Source organism: Pan troglodytes, chromosome 7 (assembly GCF_028858775.2).
Source record: "Pan troglodytes isolate AG18354 chromosome 7, NHGRI_mPanTro3-v2.0_pri, whole genome shotgun sequence".
Taxonomy (NCBI): Eukaryota; Metazoa; Chordata; class Mammalia; order Primates; family Hominidae; genus Pan; species Pan troglodytes.
This window is the reverse complement of record NC_072405.2, coordinates 130,759,311-130,781,390: the sequence shown is the minus strand read 5'-3', so window position 1 is coordinate 130,781,390 and position 22,080 is coordinate 130,759,311. Positions and strand designations below refer to the sequence as shown.

Genomic DNA, 22,080 nt, shown 5'->3' with positions numbered 1-22,080 from the left:
CTAGTGCTTTATACTTTTAAGGAAACTGCTTCACATATGTGTGTCCATCATTTGGGCCACATAAACTTCAAAGACAATAAAAAATTAGTTAGCAACCATCATTTATATCATACTTGGTAGTTTATAAAATACATTTCAATTTGGTTTTTATTACAACTCTGAAATAGGTAACAGAGGGATTATTATTTCCAGTTTACAATATTAAGAGCTGTAAGCCAGTGAGTGGCATAGCTATGGCTTAAAGTCAAGTTTTCTAAAAAACATGCTCTTCTATTTAAGACTTTCTACTATACCATCTATATTCCTTTCCTCCCTTATTTGGCAATATAGATAATTAATGATAAATAATAATTTTCTCAATCCATACAAGGAAGCATCTCCAAAAAATTAGGTGACTGGACAGGGTTATACAGAGAGCTACTTGGCTACCTGGATTAAAATAGAAGCAGGGTATTTTTTATTCTCAGTGCACTTAAAAAATATATACTAATTCATAAGCTGTCTCTGCAAATAGTTTGGAGAAATGTATGGCCTTATTAATCTCTATCTAAAGTAGGGTCTCTTGACTTATTCCCTATCCCAGGCTGTTTATTTCTTCATAATTCTTATTATGTCTGCAGTTATTTATTTTCTGTTGGTCCCCTAAAATGTAAGTTCCACAAATATAGAAGCTTCTTCTGTACACTTCATTACTGGGTTCCCGAAATCTAGTATAGTACCTCATACACAGTAGAATATATGTTGGATAAATGATAAAAGATAAATTTTAAAATTTCAAAATTTAGCAAATTAGTTATTCTTAGAGGATGAAAGCCAGGTTAATATTGGTAAAGGCCACTTCATCAAATAAATACTTTGGCGTCCTATTCAAAGGACTATTAAATTTATGGAAAAAGAGGCCAGAAGCCAAAATTTTAAGTTAGTATATAGTCAAATATACATCTTAAGGTCAAAATCATTTTTCCTTTACTATATCGATTTTCTATAGGAATTATAACCAAGACTTGATTATAGCACCATAGGGAAACTGTTATAATTATAATAATCACTTTCTCCCTGCAGGACTATTTGCTAGTCTACTTGTTATTAAAACAATAAGAAAATGTAATGTAAGTACTGCCAATAAAGATTTTGTGCATTAAAAATTGTTTTCACAGAAACATAACAGTTGAATAAATAACTAGAAAAAAAGCAAACTTTCACTTTTTCCTATTAGAAACTGAATTTGATTTCAAATAGATGAGTCCACTTAAAATTCTTTATATTGTAATTTTTTTAAAGTTAAAAATATACCAATTTTACATCATTATATATACAAAATAATTGTTAAAGTAGCCATAAATCTCCTAAACATCATCAGAATTTAGAAAGAAAAACTGAAAACTCCCAAATGACAATTTAGTAGAACTTTAGCTTTTTCCACTTTCATCCCCTGCCCTACAATGAGAAAAAGAATGCAAGTATATGAATGTCTTCTCATAGAATTGAAATCGCATGTTGAAGAAGTAGGTTAACAATAACATGTTATAAAATTTTAAAACTTTAAAGCAATTACCAGTCATAAAGCTTATTTCTGAAAATATCTCCTAAAAACAAAATGTCACTTATGTTTGCAGAGTACTTTAACAGTTATTATGAAAAGTCCAAAGTATCTTAATATGAGTTAGGACCAAAATTATCCTATATTACATTAAAGAAGCCGAGTCATCAAGCAAACAGATTAATAAGTTACATTCCCTTTTCTTACACATCCTTAAATGGCAAGTATAAAAACAAACAAACAAAAAACCCCCAAGAAACCCTCAATACCTTGCTACACAGAGAAGAAATCTGCTCCAACAGCAACATAGAATTCTGTTTGGTACTGTTTGTCAATCCTCTGTACTAAGGAGTTAAAGAAATGATGTAATGGTACCCATGAAACAATGTACTCCTTAAAATAAGTTTCATTATTTCAATTCTTCCACAGTTGCTTAAATTCATCTATTAAAAAATTTAACTGTAGCAATTAACAATTACGCCTTTCCCTAAGGATAAGTATTTTTCCAATTATTTGTTTGATTCTGAAAATATGCTAAGAAACAGTGCTACTATATAGAGCATTACTATAAACTGTAAGAACAAGAAATTTATAAAAACTGTAGCTTCTAAATAAAAATTCAAAAACACTATGCTAGTGTTTCATTTCCAGCCAATAACAATTTCTTTTTATATAAAATGTTCTGTTCTTAGGTGTATTTCTAAACATGCTTATATATTTTTAAAAGAGAGTTTAAAATATGTTGAATATATTTGCAGATACATGTGATACCATTTATATTTACTTAAATACATAAAATGATACATCAGCTGACTGACTCTTAGGTTTCTTCATGCTGATGGCAGGAGAAACATTTAAACATTTTTTAAGTTTATAAATTACTTGTTTTATTTTCCACAGATTCCTAACATTTCTCCCTCCTCTCTACACCATATACCAGGAAGTCCTCTGCCTATTCTAAAAGCATAAATACAGTATTTGAGGGAAGATTTTTTTTTTCAAGTTGTAGAACTTTTCTTAACATAATGGTAGCAAAAAGTATACTGAATATTAAGTAAAAACACGGCCAAACATCTAAGTGTTGGCTGGTACCATGAAAACAGTTTACAGTGCACTTTGCAAACCTTTTTAATGCAGAAACTTTTTGCAAGTGACGTTTTATCTGGAAACCCAATATTTAGGGTAGAACAGGTGCTGCTCTGGTTGCAGTAGGAGGGGGCCAAGAGCCATGCCCACTCAACTTATCTTTCAATCCCATTATCTGAAGAACTCAGTCCTCGACTTTCCTTGGAAGATAGTTTGAAAACCATTGGTCTAAGACAAGAATCTAATATAAGATAAAAACATCAAATAGCTTCTGACCTACAAGCTGCTAACAGATGAGCACAGAGAAAAGAAGTATTAATAATAGATTATATCTGAAAGTAACGTCTAGTTATACCGCCAGGTAGCATGCTGGCTAAATGGTTCTCAACAGTAATGTACAATGGATAAAAAAATTTTTAAACTACCTATTATGCTTTTTACTACAATGTACATTACCACTCCAACTACCCGAACCTGAATTCCTCTTTCTCTGTGAAAATGGCTCACCTCGTTATCTCAACTAGTGACACCAGTTTCAACATAGGGAATCAACTACACTCTCTGGCCTTCTCACTTTCTCCGCATGTAATAAATAAATCATAATACCGTGTTGATTTTACATCTTTAACACATCGTGTACTTTTCCTGGCTCTCCATTCCAAATGCCACTTGTTTAGTTCGAGCTTTGCTCAGGTTTCCAAAATCCTACCAGCATGATCTAAAATTTACTTTTCATTAAGCTATGTCTGGCTTATAATCCTTGTATGATTCCTCATTATCTTTAGGATAGAATTTAACCCCAATCATGATATGTAAGGTCTTTTAGGACCTGATTAATCTGAAAAGGCTCTCCAATCTGATCACTTAGCAACTGCCCTCAACACCCCCAAGCCAAAAAACCACTACTCTTTAATGATTCTAGACTACAAACAGTTCTCAGCTGGGTAAGGTTCTCCTATACCTTTGTATATGTTATCTTTTCTGCAGCAAAGAACTTTCAATAAGAAAATAATGAGTATTTTGATTTAGGCTGACATAATCCAAAGTCATTCATCTGACAATATTGAGTGCTTACTCTATGCTATGATATATTGCAGTTACAGACTTCTTCAGCAGAAACATATTGAGTAAAACACAGAAGTCATGGAGATGTATTCCTGGATTTCAGGAAAAGGGAAATTATTTCCAAAAAGCATTAAAACTATAAAAAATAATAGTAAAGTTAACAAAAGCACATAAAATATATACGTGGTGGTGTCTGGGCAGTGGGTGGGAAGGACAAAGTTGCAGTTAATGCTAGGCTAGGTGTGAGAGTAGATCAGTCCTGTGCTCAAGCAGAGAACATTATAATTGCATTAAAGAAGCAAGGCTCAATCACTTCTGTATTATTTCCATAGCCCTATCCATAGAAAAGTCTCAACAATACTGAACAAAAATAAAGATGCTTGCATAGGGAGGAAGATTTCTGATAAAATAGGTATAGGATCCAGGTGGTGGGAAAAGCAAGAACTTCCTTCCCCAGCAACTCCAAAAATAAGGAGTCCAGCAGCCTACTTGAACATCAACATTAAAACAGTGAATATAATGAAAAAGATATACCTAACATGTATATTTACCTGACAATACCAGAACATTCTACCTGACACAGAAAATGTAATCTAAAATGAACATGTAAATGAAAGGATACAACTCAAATTCAATATCCGACATATAGCAGGAGGGTAGATCTGATAATTTTATCATCTGCACAAATTCTAAAGCAGGGCCATAATAATGGAAAACCTAGAAAAGAAATTAAAATTGTGTAATATTTAAATACCATAAACAAAAGTAAACAAATTAGTGATTAAGGGTTTAAAACTTTAAAATGGATCTTAAAAAGCAACTTTTTACACATTAAGCATGCCTAGCATTTAATCCTCTATAGCAGACCAGAATTTCTTCAATTTCAATTCTACCTTTCAGGGTACAGAAACAGACATGGAGATCACTTAGTAACCAGGAAGAGCTTTCACAGGAGAAAATAAGTATGGGAAGAGGTAAGCAACAGAGGACAAGCGTTCTCAACTTTTGCTGTTTATCTTCAACGACACAGACAGGTGATACAATAGGCTATAGTGTTGAAGAAACAAATTAGCAACCTACCTCTGCAGGTGGAATCTGCAGACTAAAAAAGTGAAAGAAAAGACACTCCAGGATGAACTTAGGCTGAGTGGTACACTGACATTTAAAAAAAAAAAAATTCTAGCGAAAAGACTAAATAAATTACAGAGAGAGATAGTGAAGCCAGCATGTGCTAATTAACATAGAAAGCTCCATTCAGAAAAAATAAAATTTCGGTACTGTATTTCTTGGGTAAAGCTTAAAACCAAATTAGAGTTTGTTACTGAAGGGAGGCTATTTCAGTAGTTGGAGCCACGGTGCTTCACATGAAAGGCAAAGAAAAGAGCACACTTCTTGAAGAGGTTACACAAAGTTTTAGACTTGTAAAAAGCGGAGTAATTTCACCATACATGATTAAGTGTATATATATCTATAATCATAAACATATGTGTTTATACGTTGTGTGTGTCTATACATATACAGAGAGAGAATATGAATTTTACATTATTGAAGAAGTTGTACCCTAAGATTCTCTTCAACAGTAGCAAAAATTTGGACACATTATTCATACTTGACGAAAAGTTGAGGTCATGAATCTTACGATTCTAATTTTTAGAAAAGAATTTAATATTCCTGTGAAAGATGGCCATAGTAAGTTACTAAAAGTAAGCAATTCTAAACAAATATTGAGAAATGAGTTCAAATCAAATGATACCCTCTTTTTGTACCACCCTTTGATTAGAAAATATTAACCATCAATTTGACATCCTTTTAACTTCATGCCCACTGTTTTCCATGTTCTTAAATTAGTTCTTTTAAAGTGAATTCTAAGGTACCTTCATATAAATATCTCCTTAGATTATTTTTCCAATGTTAAAAAGCCAACTAAGCGTTTTCCTAGTTATTATATTTTATAATTACTTGCATTTTAAGAACAAATGTATAGGAGATACAGGGCAAGAACTGATACTTCTTACACTATAAGTTAAGCATATGTCAGGTACTATGTCACATATTAAACTCTCACCTCATTTAATCCTCATAACTTTGTAAGATAAGTGTGTTACTATTGCCTCCACTTCACAAATGAGTTAATCAATCTACCCAAGGTTATAAACAACTTATAGGTGACACAGTTAGGTTCCAAACCCATGTTTACCTAACATCAAAACATATCCTCTTTTCTCTATGTCATATTCTCTCCAAATTGAGTCTTAGAAAGGTCACATAGTAAAGTCCAAACCAAAGGTGGTTTCAGGACTATACACATTTAGTAGCATTACATTTTTTTAAACATCTAAAACAATGACACTTTCACCAAAATTTAATGTTGATGACATAGTATAACTTAAGTACTTAATTATATTAAAAATTATGCTAGTGAGCACACTTAAGCACATATATTAGTAATATTAAGTCAAGATTCAAACATATTTTATAGGAACAAAAATACACATGAATGATCACACAAAAAAATTAAACACGATTACCTTTGGCAAAATATTCTTATCCTTTGATGGTATGATCTTTTTGGCAAGGAAGTCAGTATTTAAATTAGATGTACTAAAATTCTTAGGTGTGACTCCCTTTAAACAAAATTCAGGAAAACTAATTTCAAATCCAAACTGAAAAGAGACCAAGAAAACACAGTTACAAGTATCATGAATAATGCTATAAAGATTAATACATCTTATTACAATGTAAAAGTTGAGGGGAAACCCATGTATAAATTTATTTTTGATTCCTCAGCTCAAAAGTGTGCTTCTCACATTTAGGCACACATCCTGTTTTAACTTAGACATCAATTTTTCAGGTTTTCATGAAAAGCTCTCGTTGGTCCTTCACCAGCTGGCAAGAGTATGTTAAGCTCATTCTATGCAGCCACAGGACCAAACAACCTCTTTTGCATTGTTCAATATCTGGCTTCCTACCAGTCTGTAAGTTATGCAAAGACAGAAGCTGTCTGTCTTGTTCCCTTTTTTTTTTTTTATTTTGGCTTTGAGATGGAGTTTCACTCTTGTGGCCCAGGCTGGAGTGCAGTGGCGCAATCTTGCCTAACTGCAATCTCCACCTCCTGGGTTCAAGTGATTCTCCTGCCTCAGCCTCCTGAGTAGTTGGGATTACAGGGACCTGCCACCATGCCCAGCTAATTTTTTGTATTTTTAGTAGAGATGGGGTTTTACCATGTTGGCCAGGCTGGTCTTGAACTCCTGACCTCGGGTGATCCACCCGCCTCAGCCTCCCAAAGTGCTGGGATTACAGGCGTGAGCCACCGCACCTGGCTCTATCTTATTCTTTACTAGATCCTTAGCACAGTGTCTCACATAGTTTGTCTTTGATAAATGTTGCTGATAAGATCAATTGCTGCAGAAGTAGTAATAGTAAGGATGCTAATAATAGTAATGGTAGGCACAACAACAGTGATAGCTAATGCTTACTGAGTGGTTACTCTGTGCTTTAAATAATTTAATCCTCACAAAAATCTATGCGATAGGAACTATTATCATCATCTTACAGATGAAGACAACTGCAGCACCAAGAGGCTAAGCGTTGCACAACATGCTACGTTAAACTAGAAAGAAAAAAGAGTTGGGATTTGATTGTAGGCAATATAACTCTAGAATCTATGTCCTTAATCACCATGATACCTCTTGACTAAAAAGCTGTTCTCTACCAAAAAAAGTGATTTCAAGTTTTAAATGCATCCAGTGGAGATACGGACATTTAATTTCCTATTCAAGAGAATAAAAGAATCACATGAAAAGAACTCTGCCATTATCTCTCTGTATGTAAGCATGCAGTTTCAGAAAACATACAAAAGCAATTCTAGCAAACTGTATCTTCCACTCTTCCACTTGGCTATGTGGGGTTTTTTTGGGGTTTTTTTCTTTTTTTGAGACGGAGTCTCACTCTGTCACCCAGGCTGGAGTACAGTGGCGCGATCTCAGCTCACTGAAACCTCCGCCTCCCGGGTTCACACCATTCTCCTGCCTCAGCCTCTTGAGTAGCTGGGACTACAGGCACCTGCCACCACGCCCTGCTAATTTTTTATATTTTTAGTAGAGACGGGGTTTTACCGTGTTAGCCAGGATGGTCTCGATCTCCTGACCTCATGATCTGCCCGCCTTGGCCTCCCAAAGTGCTGAGATTATAGGCTTGAGCCACCCACTGTGCCCAGCCTATGTGGGATTTCTTTATACTAAAACATTTGCAGAGAAAGTTCACCTGCAGATTTAACCTGTCTGAGATTAGGATGAGCAAACATGCAAAGCAACAAGACAAATCCAGCCACACTGATTCCTGTTGTCTAATCAGAGATTTTATTAAACCATTATTAAGGGTGAATTAAAAAGGAAGAAAAATTTCTAGTAATTAGTGTAACAAAACTTTAGAGGAACTCAAAAGTCTACTCATGCTCCCATGCTACCCTAAATAAACATTAAGAAACTTTCTTAGTTTAGTTTTGCCTATCTACAAAAATACATAAATTACTATGAACACTTATTTCAAAATGGACATAACTTACAAAACCCACAAACATTCTTTCATAGTAAGAGACGTCAAAATGAAATAGAAATTTCATAGAAATTCAGGATTAGAAGAGTCCACCTAATACAACATTCTCATCTTATAATTGAGAAATCTGGGGTCCAGTAAGATTAAAAAAATTTGTTCAAAATCTGAGGGCTGGTTAATAAACAGCAAAGATCACCTAAGGTAGTATTATGGGAAGACAATATGCTCTAAGCAATTTTTCTAGTAGTTTACACATGCAATAAAATAAAGCAGTTTGGATAAACAACATGAACTCGATTAAAAATTCTATATTTTAAAAGAACATTACATTCTGGAAACAGCACTCGAATATAATCACATTATTATGTGATTAAATTAAAGTTAATTAAAATCAAATAAAAATTCAGTTCATTGGTGGAACTACTCACATATAAAGTGCTCAGTAGCAATAAGTGGTTTGTAGGCTAGTGTATTAGCACAGATATAGAACATTTCCATTATTGCAGAAAGTTCTACTTAGATAGTGCTATTCTAGAATATCTTTATAAGGTACATTTTCATTAAGATTTATTTAAATATCTCTGTTGTAAATAAAATTGAAAGGCCTACTTGGCAAACTGTGAATAATTCATTTACCTTTCTTTCCCATATCTGTATTTTCCCCCTCCATAATTCCTTTGAGTCAATAACATTTCTGAGATCTTCTAAAGATACAACATTAGCAGAAAGGTATTCTGCAATTTTCTGACAGTTTCTATAAAAAAAAGATTACAACAATTAAACACAGGGTTTTATATTTCACTGATTTAATCATTATAGTTAACTACAAGCCTAAGAGGCAAAATTGCAAAATTTATATTGCTGTATTTTTCCTATTAATATGAAACACCCATTAAGTCAGTCTCTAAGTGCATTGCTGACACATGTTCATTTAGTCCCAACATCCTCACAAATTTAGAGTAATTATCTTTAGTACTAAGGATGAAGAAATAGACTTTCCTCTTACTATTGGCTTAAAGGTGTCAGATGTACATAAACACACACACAGGCACAATGTCACTTCCTTATCTTCAAAAAGAGAACTGCTCTCCTATATTGTTCCCATACATCTTTGCATGGAATTCTGTAACAGCACTTACCACAGACTTTCTTGACTGTTAGCATTCCTGTTTCTCCCTGCACTTCAATGAAAAAGATCATGTCTTCTCACTTTCTTAACTTACAAGCATCTATTGCTATGCTTGCCATAAAGGTATTGCTCAATAAACATTCGTTGAATGAAAACAAATCATGAAGTTATTAAATCCAACTGAATGTTTAAGGATCAAAATTGTAATATACAATTAATCCTTGCTAAAATATCATAAAACACAACAGTGTATATTTATTCCTACATTGGCACATAACAGAAAACCAAATACAACATGACAAATCCAGTGTATCTATGTTCAAAAGCACACAGTGTGCTTATAGAATTAATCCTCAATAATGGTTGTAAAACAGCATCAATAATATTTACTAAAAACTTAAATATCTCAGAAACATAAATATAAAATATGAAACATCTAGATTCTTCTCAATACACAAATTTGCAATCATGGTATAACATAAAATTTTATGTTGTCATATTAAAATAATTTTCAAACGCTGAGTCTGAAAAGAGAATACTATGTTAATTGTGAAAACAGACAAGGCAGACAATAATCAAATATGAACAAAGAAGCTTACATTTCACAATGATTTCCTGCTATAGTGATCTTTGCTGAATACCATTCTCTCAAATGTTTTAATGCTCCTACAGTAGGTAAACAGTCTTTCAATTTAGGAGGATCTTTGTCAGAAAGCAATAGTATTATATCTACCATTGCTCTACCTAGAAAGAGAAAAAGGCATTTTTGTAATTTTTAAAAAGTTAGATCTGAAATGTCTCAAAATAGTACCCTGAAGAACTGAATTTTATGTTTATTTAGAAAAATTAATTTTATATTTATTTAGAAGACAAAGGAAGCTTTTAGTTTTAATTTCTGAAATTCTCCAAAACAATATACACCCTTAGGAATTCAAACTTTTTAAATGTTCATCATTTATTGAAAGCCATGTTATCTTGAAATAGCTAGCATATACTAGAAAACAATAAACTATATCATAATTACTTGCCAATTCTGCAGCAGTGGTTAATTACACACATCGCTCTTATGATGATCAATGCTATTGTACTCAACAGAGAAAAAAAAAAAACCTGTGCAATTTCATTATATTTTTCTAAACATAATTTTGTTATCCAAAAGAGAATTAATAAGTGCAAAACTGTAATGTTCAAATAAATGATGTCTCTTTTATAAAGGACAATAAAACACTCTGAAAACCAATTATACTGACATCATCATTGGATCCTGAGAAAAAATAACTTCACAAAACTTTAAATTTTATAAAATTATACATTTCCTGAAGGACTACAAAAATCAAAATGAAACAAACTGGAGATAAATTTGATAATGAAAGTATTCTAATTTGCCAAAACAACTATGTAATATTTCAGTGCATACTTTGAACTCAACACATTTCATTTTAAAAGTTGATACGTTTGTCAACTCATTCAGTTATTTTTCTATGTGGGGCTTATTGTACTAATATATGATCTCCTTGAATATAGAGATCTGGCTGACTATCAGCTAAAAGCTCCTTTATGTTAATCACAGATGCTTTATTCATCATGGTACACTTGGCTCCTAGTACAAATATTTACTTAATAATGACCTTCAATAAAGTATTCAGAAAAGAATACTCTTCAAAGTATTTGCGGATGCCAACTGTACCAAATATTAGATGACAGCTACTTGATTAACACAAAGGAAAAAAGAAAAAAACCAGTTTTAGGAATATTATGATACAGTATGTCACAGGTATGCTTCCCACTATGGGGAAAAAAATAGGTTCTATAAAAAAATGCTGAGGAAACACTTTCTTTTATGGTATGACATTCCATTTGACAATGCATATAGTAACTTCACCATAAAAGAATGTTATCCAAATCATCAAGGCTAAATAATCTCCTTTTTAAAGAGCTGTTTATAGGATTAGTCTTCTATAGAACATACTCTGAAAAGCAACAGTCTGTAGCAGGAAGATTCTTCTTCAGCAATAACTAAAGAAACAGAGATAGTTATTTAATGTCCAAAGTTCTAATTTTTGCCTAACTAAATGAAAACAATGAAAAGAACTGCTACATCTCGGTAATGTACTCTCATGGATACATTCTGTATCAACTTCAATTAAAAATTGTTTTGCATTTTTTAATTTAAAGATTAGAGTGAGAACACTAACATAAAGAACAAATTTATCATTTATTCATAAAGTGTAATAAGATAAGATACAAATTATTGAAAGCAGTCATAAAATATTACCAGGAGCAGGAAGCTTGTCTGATAACTGATGCAAATTTTCTGCAGCTTCTTCATAGAGACTAAAATAAAAGGGTAAGTTAGGGAAAGAAAACCCCATAAATATATTTATATATAATCATAATAGGTAATATTAACTAAAAAGATTGTTGTACAGACACTGTTAAACATGTTAGATGTATAATCTCATTTGATCTTTATGACAATTCCAGGAGGTACTACTATAATACTATTATTATCTCAACTTTAAATAACTTGCCTAAAGTTACATAATTAGTATGTATGGAAGCTAGGATTCAAACCCTGAATACAAGTTCTTACCCACACCCCAAAAACAAACAAAAAAAGGAAATAAAACTCCCTAAATTATAACTAGCATATTAAATATAAATCATAACTAACAGATCAAACTTTTTTTGGAACCTTTTATTTATTTATTTATTTATTTTTGGTTTTTGGGTTTCTTTTGAGACAGGGTCTGACTCTGTCACACAGGCTGGAGTGCAGTGGCATGATCACAGCTCACTGCAGCCTCAATCCCCCAGGTTCAGGAGGTCCTCCCACCTCAGCCTCCTGCATAGCTGGGATAGCTGGGACTACAAGCACACACCACCATGCCTGGCTAATGTAGAGACGGGGTTCTGCCATGTTGCCCAAGCTGGTCTCAAACTCCTGGGCTCAGGTTATCCGTCTGCCTCAGCCTCCCAAAGTGCTGGCATTACAGGCATGAGCCACTGCACCCAGCCATTTTTCTGAATCTTAAAAGTAAGAAAATCCTAAGTGTTTAATAAAAAAGGACATGATTTTTCTCTGAATGGTATTTAACAGTCTTGACTAAAGAATATGACGCCCTCTTCAGATTCTTCAAAACTTATTAGTTTTATCTGTATGATGCAATTTTTTTCTCAAAAAAAGTTTATTATATAGCATAAAGGTACTTAAATCCTTTACTATAAACCCACCGTCTTAGAAACTTAAGGCATCTTATGTAAACTCTAGTTTTCAGGCTCCCCCTTGTGGAAATAATTATTAGGTCACTTATCAGAAACTTTTATACTTGCCTTTTCTTTTTTTTTTTTTTTTTTTTTGAGACGGAGTGTTGCTCTGTCGCTCAGGCTGGAGTACAGTGGCAGAATCTCAGCTCACTGCAACCTCCGCCTCCCGGGTTCAAGCGATTCTCCAGCCTCAGGCTCCCAAGTAGCTGAGATTACAGACACCTGCCACCACGCCCGGCTAATTTTTTCTATTTTCAGTAGAAAAGGGGTTTCACCATGTTAGCCAGGCTGTTCTTGAACTCCTGACCTTGTGACCCACCCGCCTTGGCCTCCCAAAGTGCTGGGATTACAGGCGTGAGCCACTGCGCCCGGCTATACTTGTCTTTAATAGTGGTAGGAAAACATATGGGATGATAAGAGTTTTTAAGGGTAAATGAAAGCACCTAAGAAATTATCTAAAAGTACTTCAATACTTTATGGATGAGAAAACAAACGACCAGAGAAGTTACGTGACTGGCCTAAGATTGTGTAAATAAAGTCTACCTCTACTAATCCCTGGTTCAATGATATTTCTCTGGTTTGGAAAGGTCTCCTTTTATTAATCAGTACAAACAAATATGATCTGGAAAAAGGAAAATGCAATTTTTTAAGTCTACAGCTACTTACAGATATAATATGTGAATACTAAAATAAGAGCAGTTTTGTCATGAAATGTTATGAAAGACTAAAATAAAAGGTATTAACTATAAGAGGTGGGATATTTCATGAAGAGAAAAATTATTATCACAACTTACGTCACCTGGATCAACTTACATATTGTACCACAATTGAAAAAAACCTAAAAGTGAACTCAATCATGTACATATAATCCTCACAAACTCTATGGATTTTAAAAGGTACCTGAAATGCTGCAAATACACATAAATTAAAGAAGTCACATATTTCAGCCTCAAATAGCAAAATGAAAATGATACTTTGGTATGAATGCTAGCTATTAACATTAAATAACATTTCTATTCAAGCTTTTAAAATACATTATTGGCCAGGCACGGTGGCTCACAGCTGTACTCCCAGCAGTTTGGGAGGCCAAGGCAGGCAGATTGCTTGAGCTCAGGAATTCGAGGTCAGCCTGAACAACATGGCGAAATGATATTTCTACAAAAAAAAATACAAAAATTAGCTGGGTGTGGTGGTGCACACCTGTAGTTCCAGCTACTCTGGAAGCTGAGGTTGGAGGATCGCTTGAGCCCAGGTCTAGGCTGTAGCAAGCCGTGACTGCACCACTGCACTGCAGCCTGGGTGACACAGCAAGATCCTGTTTCAAAAATAAAATAAAATATTAGGCAGAATTTATCTTCAAGAAAGGAACATGTTTATTAAAATATCACTTTTTATGATTCTTGACATTATGTAAGCTTAAGAAACATGCATTTTAAAGAATTTTATTCAAATAAAAGGCCCAAATTGAGAGTCAAAAATTTCAATTAACTAGAGTTTCTTCAGTAAAGATGCTAAAATATATAATCTTCATTCTCATGGATTAAAATAACTGTCTAATATTAAGTATTTTAATGATAATACAAAAACCATATAAGCATACTCAGCCAAGGATAATGATTCCCTGCTATTACTGTCTTCTTCTTCAAAACACTCAACAGCACCCAAACATTCTTCGATATTCGTTTGAAGAACATCTTCAATTTTATCTTTTTCTGTATCAAAATGTATCTCTTGCCAATCAGAACTACAAAACTAACAAATCAAAAGATTGTATTAAATAATGGATCAGGAAATTATTTATATTAGTAAAGACATTCATTAGTAGCTATTTTTAAATTTATATTACCTGATAAAATCCATATATTGCCTGCACTGCAAAGAACCACTTCTTGGAACCAGGTATACCTCCCACTGAACAGGCTTGAAAATAAAACCACATTATTATTAAAAAGGCATACCATAAATAAGCAGATGACACAGCATATATACCGTACTTACAGACCATAACTTTGAAACATATTACATAATTATCCAACATATATATGTGGATCTTTTAAAAATCCCTACTAAAAATTCAAATACAACAATCTACCTAAAGAGCAAAATTCTTTACTCACAATAAATACTTGCCTTTCATTTGTCACAATTCAGAATTTCGTATTATTATTTTTTATTATTTTAATCATCATTTCACACAGATTACAATCAACCATAAAGATGTTGAAAATACAGCTACTCAATTACTACTGAGTAAAGCAAAACCATGTAAGTCATTTTAGTGAAAGCAATTCCCTCTCCAAAGACTATGCAGGTTGGTTCAGCCTGACTAGAGACAGAGGCGTTAAAGAGCAAACCCAGTCTAAAGATAAGGAAGATGCTCTTCTTGGAGAATGGAGTATTATATGAGGATATAAAATTAAGGGTCACGCCAGGGTATGTGTCAAGGCATCATAAAGAATTTAGAGCTATGTATAGAAATTAGACTCAAAACAGGAAGAAGAAATGTAACTGAGGCTTAACTAATGGAAGGAAGCTAGGTAAGATGCTAAATTCTTATTACCACTTTCTTCCAACAATCTCAGCAGAAGACTCCTCCTGCCTTAACAAAATAGAAGCTATTAGGTAATAATCCCTGTAACATCCTCTCAGGAAAGATACAACTCAACTTGTATTGCCATTAATCTTTCCTCTTTCCTCCCCTTTAACGTGTAAGAGGCACTGTCCTTCTAATTCAGTGTTATCCCCCACACCTCCTCTGAGACCACTGATTCTATTATCTAGTCCACTGATTATCTTTCCTGCATTTCAGTCTGCTCCCTTCTGTCTGTTCTTTGTCACTGCCATTTAAATACACACATGTGTTTCTCAAAGTATTTCTTTTTTTAAAAAAGGGGTCCCTTTAAATTCATCTTCACTTCACTTTCTTAGCTCTTCCTCAAAGATAAACTTCTGAAGGTACTGTCCACACCTGACTGTCTCCATTTCCTCATCAACTTTTCCACTTCCTTCCAAATGCATTTCAATCTGTTTTTTGTCTCCAATATGCCACTGAAAGAACACTCACCAAAGTCACCAATAACTGACTTGTTACTAAATCTAGCGGTTTTTAGTTCTGTTGTTATTTGACCTCTCAGCATAAGAGAAGAATCAAAGATGACACATTTTACTACTTTCTCTTTAAAACACTTGGCTTCTGTGGCACCCATCTTTCTGGCTGCTCCTTATTCTTTTTAAAAACTGGTGTTCAGTTCTTCTAAATACTGGGATTCAGTTTGAGGCTTTCTGTTCTCCCTACTATCCGTAAGCAATCCCATCCTTTCTCATGCCTTCACCTGACATCTATAAATTGGTTCTATAATTTGTATTAATTGGTGCAAAAATAATTGGGTTTTTTTGCCATTATTTTTGCACCAACCTAATATCTCCAGCCCTCTCCTACATTTTGAGTTCCTGACACAAATATCCAACTTTTATAAAACATTTTTACTTTATTTTTACATTTTATTTTAGTAAACATGTAAAACATTTTTACATTTTTACTTCTTACTTTGCATCTTACAGGCAACTATTAACAGGTTCCAAACTGAACACGTCATATTCCCTCCAAATCTGGTTCTTTCTCACTAAATGCCACCATCATGCCATTACCCACACCAGAAACCTAATGTCATCCTTGATTCTTTTCTCATCCTTTCCTTCTTCTACATCATACCAATTCAACGCTAAGGTAGGTGAATTCTACCCCCATAATTTCCTTCAGATCTATCCACTTTCCTCCACCCTGGCTGCCTCTCCCATTCCTCATTTGGTCTTCTACAGAATCCCCCAGTACAGAAATAGCTATACTTTTCTCTAATCCATCTACTATACTGCAGGGAGAATACCTCAAAAGCACAGATCTGATCATGTCTCCTCCTTAATTAAAGCTTTTAATGGCTGCTGATTACCATTAGGAAAAAATCCAAACACCCTGACACTATTTACAAAATCCTCTAAATAGCCATGCCTACCTCTCCACCCTTATCCCAATTATAATCATATTGTACTTTCCATCCCTCAAACTTGCCATATTACTGAAATCAATAATCCTAGTATGGCAGGAAATTCAGCGCAGGCAGTTTCCATTTGCATGGTTCGGATATGCACAAATTCCAGTTACTGTAGCTTAAATAACACCAGTTCCCCAACAACCTGGTTCAAATTTCAGTTACCATGGTATATTCACTAACTATAATTGCATAGTTTAAGACTTCATTGCAAGCTTCTCAGTCTACAAAACCACTGTATACATAAAAGATGTGTGTCATGATCAGTAACCAATCATGTTACTACTTTTAAAGTATGTCATTGATTGGTCACTGCGCAAGTGCCATTCAGTTCACACACAGGTAGCAAAGGATGTAATTGTGTTGCTTTCTGGTTTCCCAGTGTAAACCCATGTGATATTTTATAAAAATGGATAAATGGATGAGGGAATTTTTTAAAAAGAGAGAGATAAAGAAACACCAAAGAAACAAAAAGTGCTAACACTGAAAGCAATCTTCAAAGCTAATGTAAATAGAGTTCTAAAAATAGCTGCTGTGACAAACACCTTTTGATCAAAAAGGTGAAGATGTCCCAGAGAAAATGAGGCTAGCAAAAACCTTAATATTAAAGGAACTCAGAGATATTTCACAACATTGAAAGTCCAGGTCGGGCACAGTGGCTCACATCTGTAATCCCAGCACTTTGGGAGGCCAAAACAGGTGGATTACTTGAGCCCAGGTGTTCAAGACCAGCCTGGGCAACATAATGAAACCCTGTCTCTACAAAAAGTTAAAAAATTAGCCAGGTGTGGTGGCTCATGCCTATAGTCCCTGCTACTCAGGAGGCTAAGGTAGGAGGATAGTGACACTTGAGCCGGGGAGGTTGAGGCTGCAGTGAAGCATGATTGAGCCACTGGACTCCAGCCTGAGCAACAAAGTAGGACCCTGTCTCAAAAAAAGAAAAAAAAAATTGAAGAATAAAACATTGGAAGTTGATACAACTGGAATATGATAATTCGCCAATAAAAGAAAAGATGTTCATTCTGTATCGTAAGTTACGTGATGATGTGAAGGTGGCAAGCACTGCTCAAACTACTCTTGGTAAGGTTTTTACAAAGAAATAAAACACTTCAATTCTCAATGTACCTAAGGTTTTAAAATTACAGGGTACAAAATAAATTTTATTTTTACTAATTTTTTATTTCCATAAAATTTTATAACAGTAACAGAATTTTTAATGTTTTGACAAAAGATATTAAAGGTCATGGGACAATTCTAATTTTTCTCATTGATTATATTAGGATTGCTTTGCACAATCAATTATAAAGAACAACACTATCATACAAAACAAGGACCGTGTGTATAAGAAACCCTAAACACGCAAGGGGGAAGTAAAATTTATCATGAGAACCCCTGGAATACTCCCAAGAGCTCTTTTACATATACATTTGAGGTACAAATCAAAGAAAATCTTTCCTGCAATAATAGTGGTATTGACTAAAATTATACCAACTTGAAAATTAATGAGTATTACTAGGCCTTGGAAAACAAGCTAGAGTAGCATACACATATTAGAAATCATTCCCCAATGGTGTTATTTGACACCGAGAGACAAGAGGTTCTCTAATGAAAGAAGAGAAAGGTGCAGATTGTACAGTCACGGGAACTACAAAATTATCAAAAGGAGCAGACCCTTCCTTGCATGGAAAGAAACTTCCTTCAGTTTTTAGGTATTGGTCTGTTTTGGCATCTCCATTTTCAGAACGTTTAAAAGACATTCTCCAGTAAAGGACAAGAAGCAGGAATAAAAGAAAAGATAACTATCAAAGTCAGTAAATGCATTTGTATAATGCCAGTAGAAGCTAAAGGAGGAAAGATTTTTACAAAGTACGGTTGGTCAAAAAAGCGAAATACTTCAAAAAGTCAAAGCAGATAAGAACTGAGAAAAGCTCATCGTGTTTAGTAATTATTAAGTACTTTTAAGAGAATCAGAACAGAAATAGGTAATTAAGAACAGAAATAAATAAATAAATAAATGGTAAGGAAATCCGTGTGGGAGCATTATTTACATATTTTTACTCATGATAAAATCATCCTCATAAAGCCACACTCCCCTTAGTTATACAGAACTAAGATAGGCAAGAAAATTTCATAAAAGGAGCAAAATTCAAGCTGAGAACCTAGAATAATTTTCATAACTTTACTATATTCAAGCATCTAGAAGAAAGGGGTAATTTATTTTTCAGTTTTGTACTCCCTTAGTTACCTCTGTAATTCAGTGCCTTGTACACAGTCAAGAAGTATTTCCTTGTACTCCTTAGGGTCCAAATTAATTAAGTTAATTTCCAGTACAAATGCTGTGCCAGAGAAAAGAGGAGTTTATTATACTTACCAGGGAAAGTACTATCTTCTGGATTAATTGAAGCACTAATGCTTCTTTTCAAGAGGTGATAAACATTTGCTGCTGTGAAGTCTGAAAAAGAAAAGACAGACTAACTCAAAGGGCTCTAGATTTACATAATCTAACTTAGTCCAATTTCACCATCAGAGACTCTCAAGACCAGTAGGTTGTACACAAAAGTACTAAACGGTGCTCAAGATCTGTTCAAGTTTTGATACAGAAAATCTAAAGCAATCAGAGAAAATAGAAAAGGCTCCCGATCTGTACATGCCAGTCAGTTAGCACGAATGCAAAATTCCCCTCAAAAGAATAATTTTAAAGAGAAGGGAAATTCTGTGACAATACCTTATACACAACCACATACATTTACCCCTCAAAATGCCTGTTTGATCGAAACAAATGAACACATAAAATGCAATATTGAATCTAGACGGGTGCACCAAAAAGCAGTGCAATCGCAAACAATTAAAATCATTTAAAATTCATCATTTGTTTTTAAAACTTAGGTTATATGTGGGATGTCTCCTCCCATTAGATGTAAATTGTAGGACAGCAAGATCTTTGTCCATCTTCCTCCTTTCTGTATTATTTGCATGTGAAACACAGGAGCAGAAATAATAAATGCATATATTTCCAAAAAGCAGGAAATTCCATTACTAAGGCATAGAAAATTTATTAAGTTAAATATTTACTATGCCAAGAACTTCTAAGGGCTGGAATCTTGCATCCACAAATTTGTCCCTGTTTTTCCATGAAGATGCTATTTTTGCAGCCCTCATTAACTCTATCCCAGATAGAGTCCCAGCTTCGTGGGACAACTACATATTGATCCCTCTTCAGCAGAACTTGATCACAAAACTCAAACTTCTTCCCCTCTCCACAAGCCGTTCCCGCTCTTTCTCATCCCAGCGCTTACCCGGCTGATTCTCAGTACCCTCACCCGACGACACCTCTGGCCCATGTTCTGCCTCCCTACTGGCCGCCGACGGGAATTTTCCTTCCCCCCAGATCACCAGCAGCAGGTACCGATCCATCACCTCAGAGATCACCCCCCAACTTTAGGTCTCGGCTTCCACATCCAAACAGACGCGCGCTATGACGCATTTCCGGTTCCCTTCGTTTAGGTCGGCTGGAAATTATGTCCTCCGTTGGTTTTCCGCAGTTTTTCCACCAAGCGAGATATTTTTGGGAGTTATTCCCTAAATAACTGCATTATATGCTCCTTTCATGACGAAATTGCTGCCGTGGAGAAGACTGGAGGAAACTCGAGGAAGAGGGAGAAGCCGACAAGTGCTCGACGGGCTAGGAACTGTCCTGCTTGGGTGTTAGCGTTTCCCGCCGGGCTAGTAAGGCTGAGTGACCCGGCGTGGCTACTAGGAGAAGGACGTACGGTCCTGCTAGTAGAGGAATATGTCGAGTTTCTCTAGGGCGCCCCAGGTGAGCTCGGACTCTTATGGCTTGATGGGGTTCATTATACTGGCAGAAGGAGAGCGTTGGTTCCGGCAGATTAAGTAGTGAAGCTGGGGCGGCAGGGAAGCCGAGACCCTCGGCCAGGAGGTGACTTGGGAAAGCACAAGAGGGTCGTCAGTCTGGCAAGCACTTAATGTCGTTCGTCTGTTACTCGTCCCCTCTTCTTTTCAATCTGCCCTTTTCATGTCTTTCTTGGGGGGGCGGGGGGAAGAGGATTAGAGCAGGTCGGAGAGGTAGTAAGGTGGATCACATAGGGCATTGTAGGCCCTTGCAATAATTTGTTTTTTGACTGAGTAAAATGGGGACCTTTTGGAGGGTGTTGATCCACGGAGTAACAGGATCTGACCTGGTGTCAAAAGGAGCACTCTGGCTGCTGGGTCGAGAATAGACTGTTCAGAAATAGGGGTTAGTAGAGGACAGAAGCAAAGAATATGTTTGGAGGGTGTTACAGTAATCCAGGCGAGACGTGATGGTGCAGAGGCCACGCTAGAAATACTATGGAGTGTGTTGAAAGTGGTCAGGTTTTGTTTGAAGGTGGAGCCAGTAGGACTTCCTGAAGATTGAGTATAGGCCAACAGCAAAAGAAGAAACAAGGATTACCCCAAGGTTTTTTGGTTTGTCCAACTGGAGGGTGTGTCATCAACTGAGATAGGGAAGGCTGAGATTGAACCAGGTTTCAGGTGGAAGAATAGGAGTTAGTTTGGGTTATATCGGTCTCAGATGACTCTCAACTCAGTGCCGCTCCAAGTATGGTTCCTTCCTTGGGCTGTTTGTTGCCTCTCTGTGATGAGATAAATACAGGAAGTAAAATAAAACTTTTAAAACCTTTTTTAGCAATCTGACATCGCCCAGCATTTGTATTTTTTTCATTAAAATTTTTTTTTTCTAAGTATCAAACTATTAGTCTACAATGGATGGGGACAAAAACTGGCCTTTTTCTTATATGTAGACTAGTTTGAGGTTGTGATAAGTAAATTTAAAATAAGACCAGCTAGCCTCGTTCTATTTTTCCAGCATTGTTTAGCCTCTTGTGTATATGCATAGAGAAAGCATCTGGTGGAGATCTTTCTGGCCTAGAATTTTCTAAGAATTTGAATACATTGATGACGACTGTAAAAACAATGCTCTATTCCTGAGGCAACCTAAAGATACCTATTTCAGGCAACTTTTTAAAGTTGAAATTTATTCCACATCACCCATCTGTACTTTCCCAACTACATTGTTCTATTTAACTCTCCCCAGGAACTGAACTCCTGAATCGTCTTCAGTTTCCAGTTGGCCACTCAGCTTTCAATATAATGTACCTACTAATCTCTAAATGTTTTTGAAGACCTTCATAAACAGCTTCTACTTTCTTACAAGCTTCTCATTGCCCCTCCAGATTCTATTATGTGTTATACAAAAAAAAAAAAAAAAAAAAAAAGTCATACCGTAAAGGGAAATATATCTTTGGGATATTTATAACAAAACATAAGTCAAATTGCTAACAGGAAACCAGGAAGGAATAATTACTGTGTTTGTCTTTGCAGAATGATTAGAAAAA

The 22,080-nt window shown here is 35.0% G+C and overlaps 2 protein-coding genes across 4 annotated transcripts in view; one reads left to right on the top strand and one right to left on the bottom strand.

Moving 5' to 3' along the window:
• The window catches only part of MTBP (MDM2 binding protein), an 87,999-nt gene extending 67,818 nt beyond the window's left edge, over positions 1-20,181 (bottom strand). For 2 of the 3 annotated variants that reach the window (XR_008536817.2, XM_016959811.3), the window contains exons 1-10: positions 19,984-20,181; positions 19,059-19,139; positions 14,488-14,561; positions 14,242-14,393; positions 11,650-11,708; positions 9,974-10,118; positions 8,882-8,999; positions 6,220-6,354; positions 4,314-4,408; positions 1,810-1,879 (exon numbers count right to left, since the gene is read on the bottom strand). Coding sequence is in view for 2 of the 3 variants with exons in the window: in XM_016959811.3 (XP_016815300.2) it covers positions 1,810-1,879; positions 4,314-4,408; positions 6,220-6,354; positions 8,882-8,999; positions 9,974-10,118; positions 11,650-11,708; positions 14,242-14,393; positions 14,488-14,561; positions 19,059-19,139; positions 19,984-20,101 (1,047 nt within the window). In the remaining variant the exon portion in view is untranslated. The remainder of the gene's footprint in view (positions 1-1,809; positions 1,880-4,313; positions 4,409-6,219; positions 6,355-8,881; positions 9,000-9,973; positions 10,119-11,649; positions 11,709-14,241; positions 14,394-14,487; positions 14,562-19,058; positions 19,140-19,983) is intronic. The other variant, XM_016959812.3, reaches the window with a different exon arrangement.
• The window catches only part of MRPL13 (mitochondrial ribosomal protein L13), a 47,304-nt gene continuing 45,386 nt past the window's right edge, over positions 20,163-22,080 (top strand). Inside the window, exon 1 of the mRNA XM_009455842.4 lies at positions 20,163-20,504. Within this exon, the coding sequence (XP_009454117.1) occupies positions 20,478-20,504 (27 nt within the window). The 5' untranslated portion in view covers positions 20,163-20,477. The remainder of the gene's footprint in view (positions 20,505-22,080) is intronic.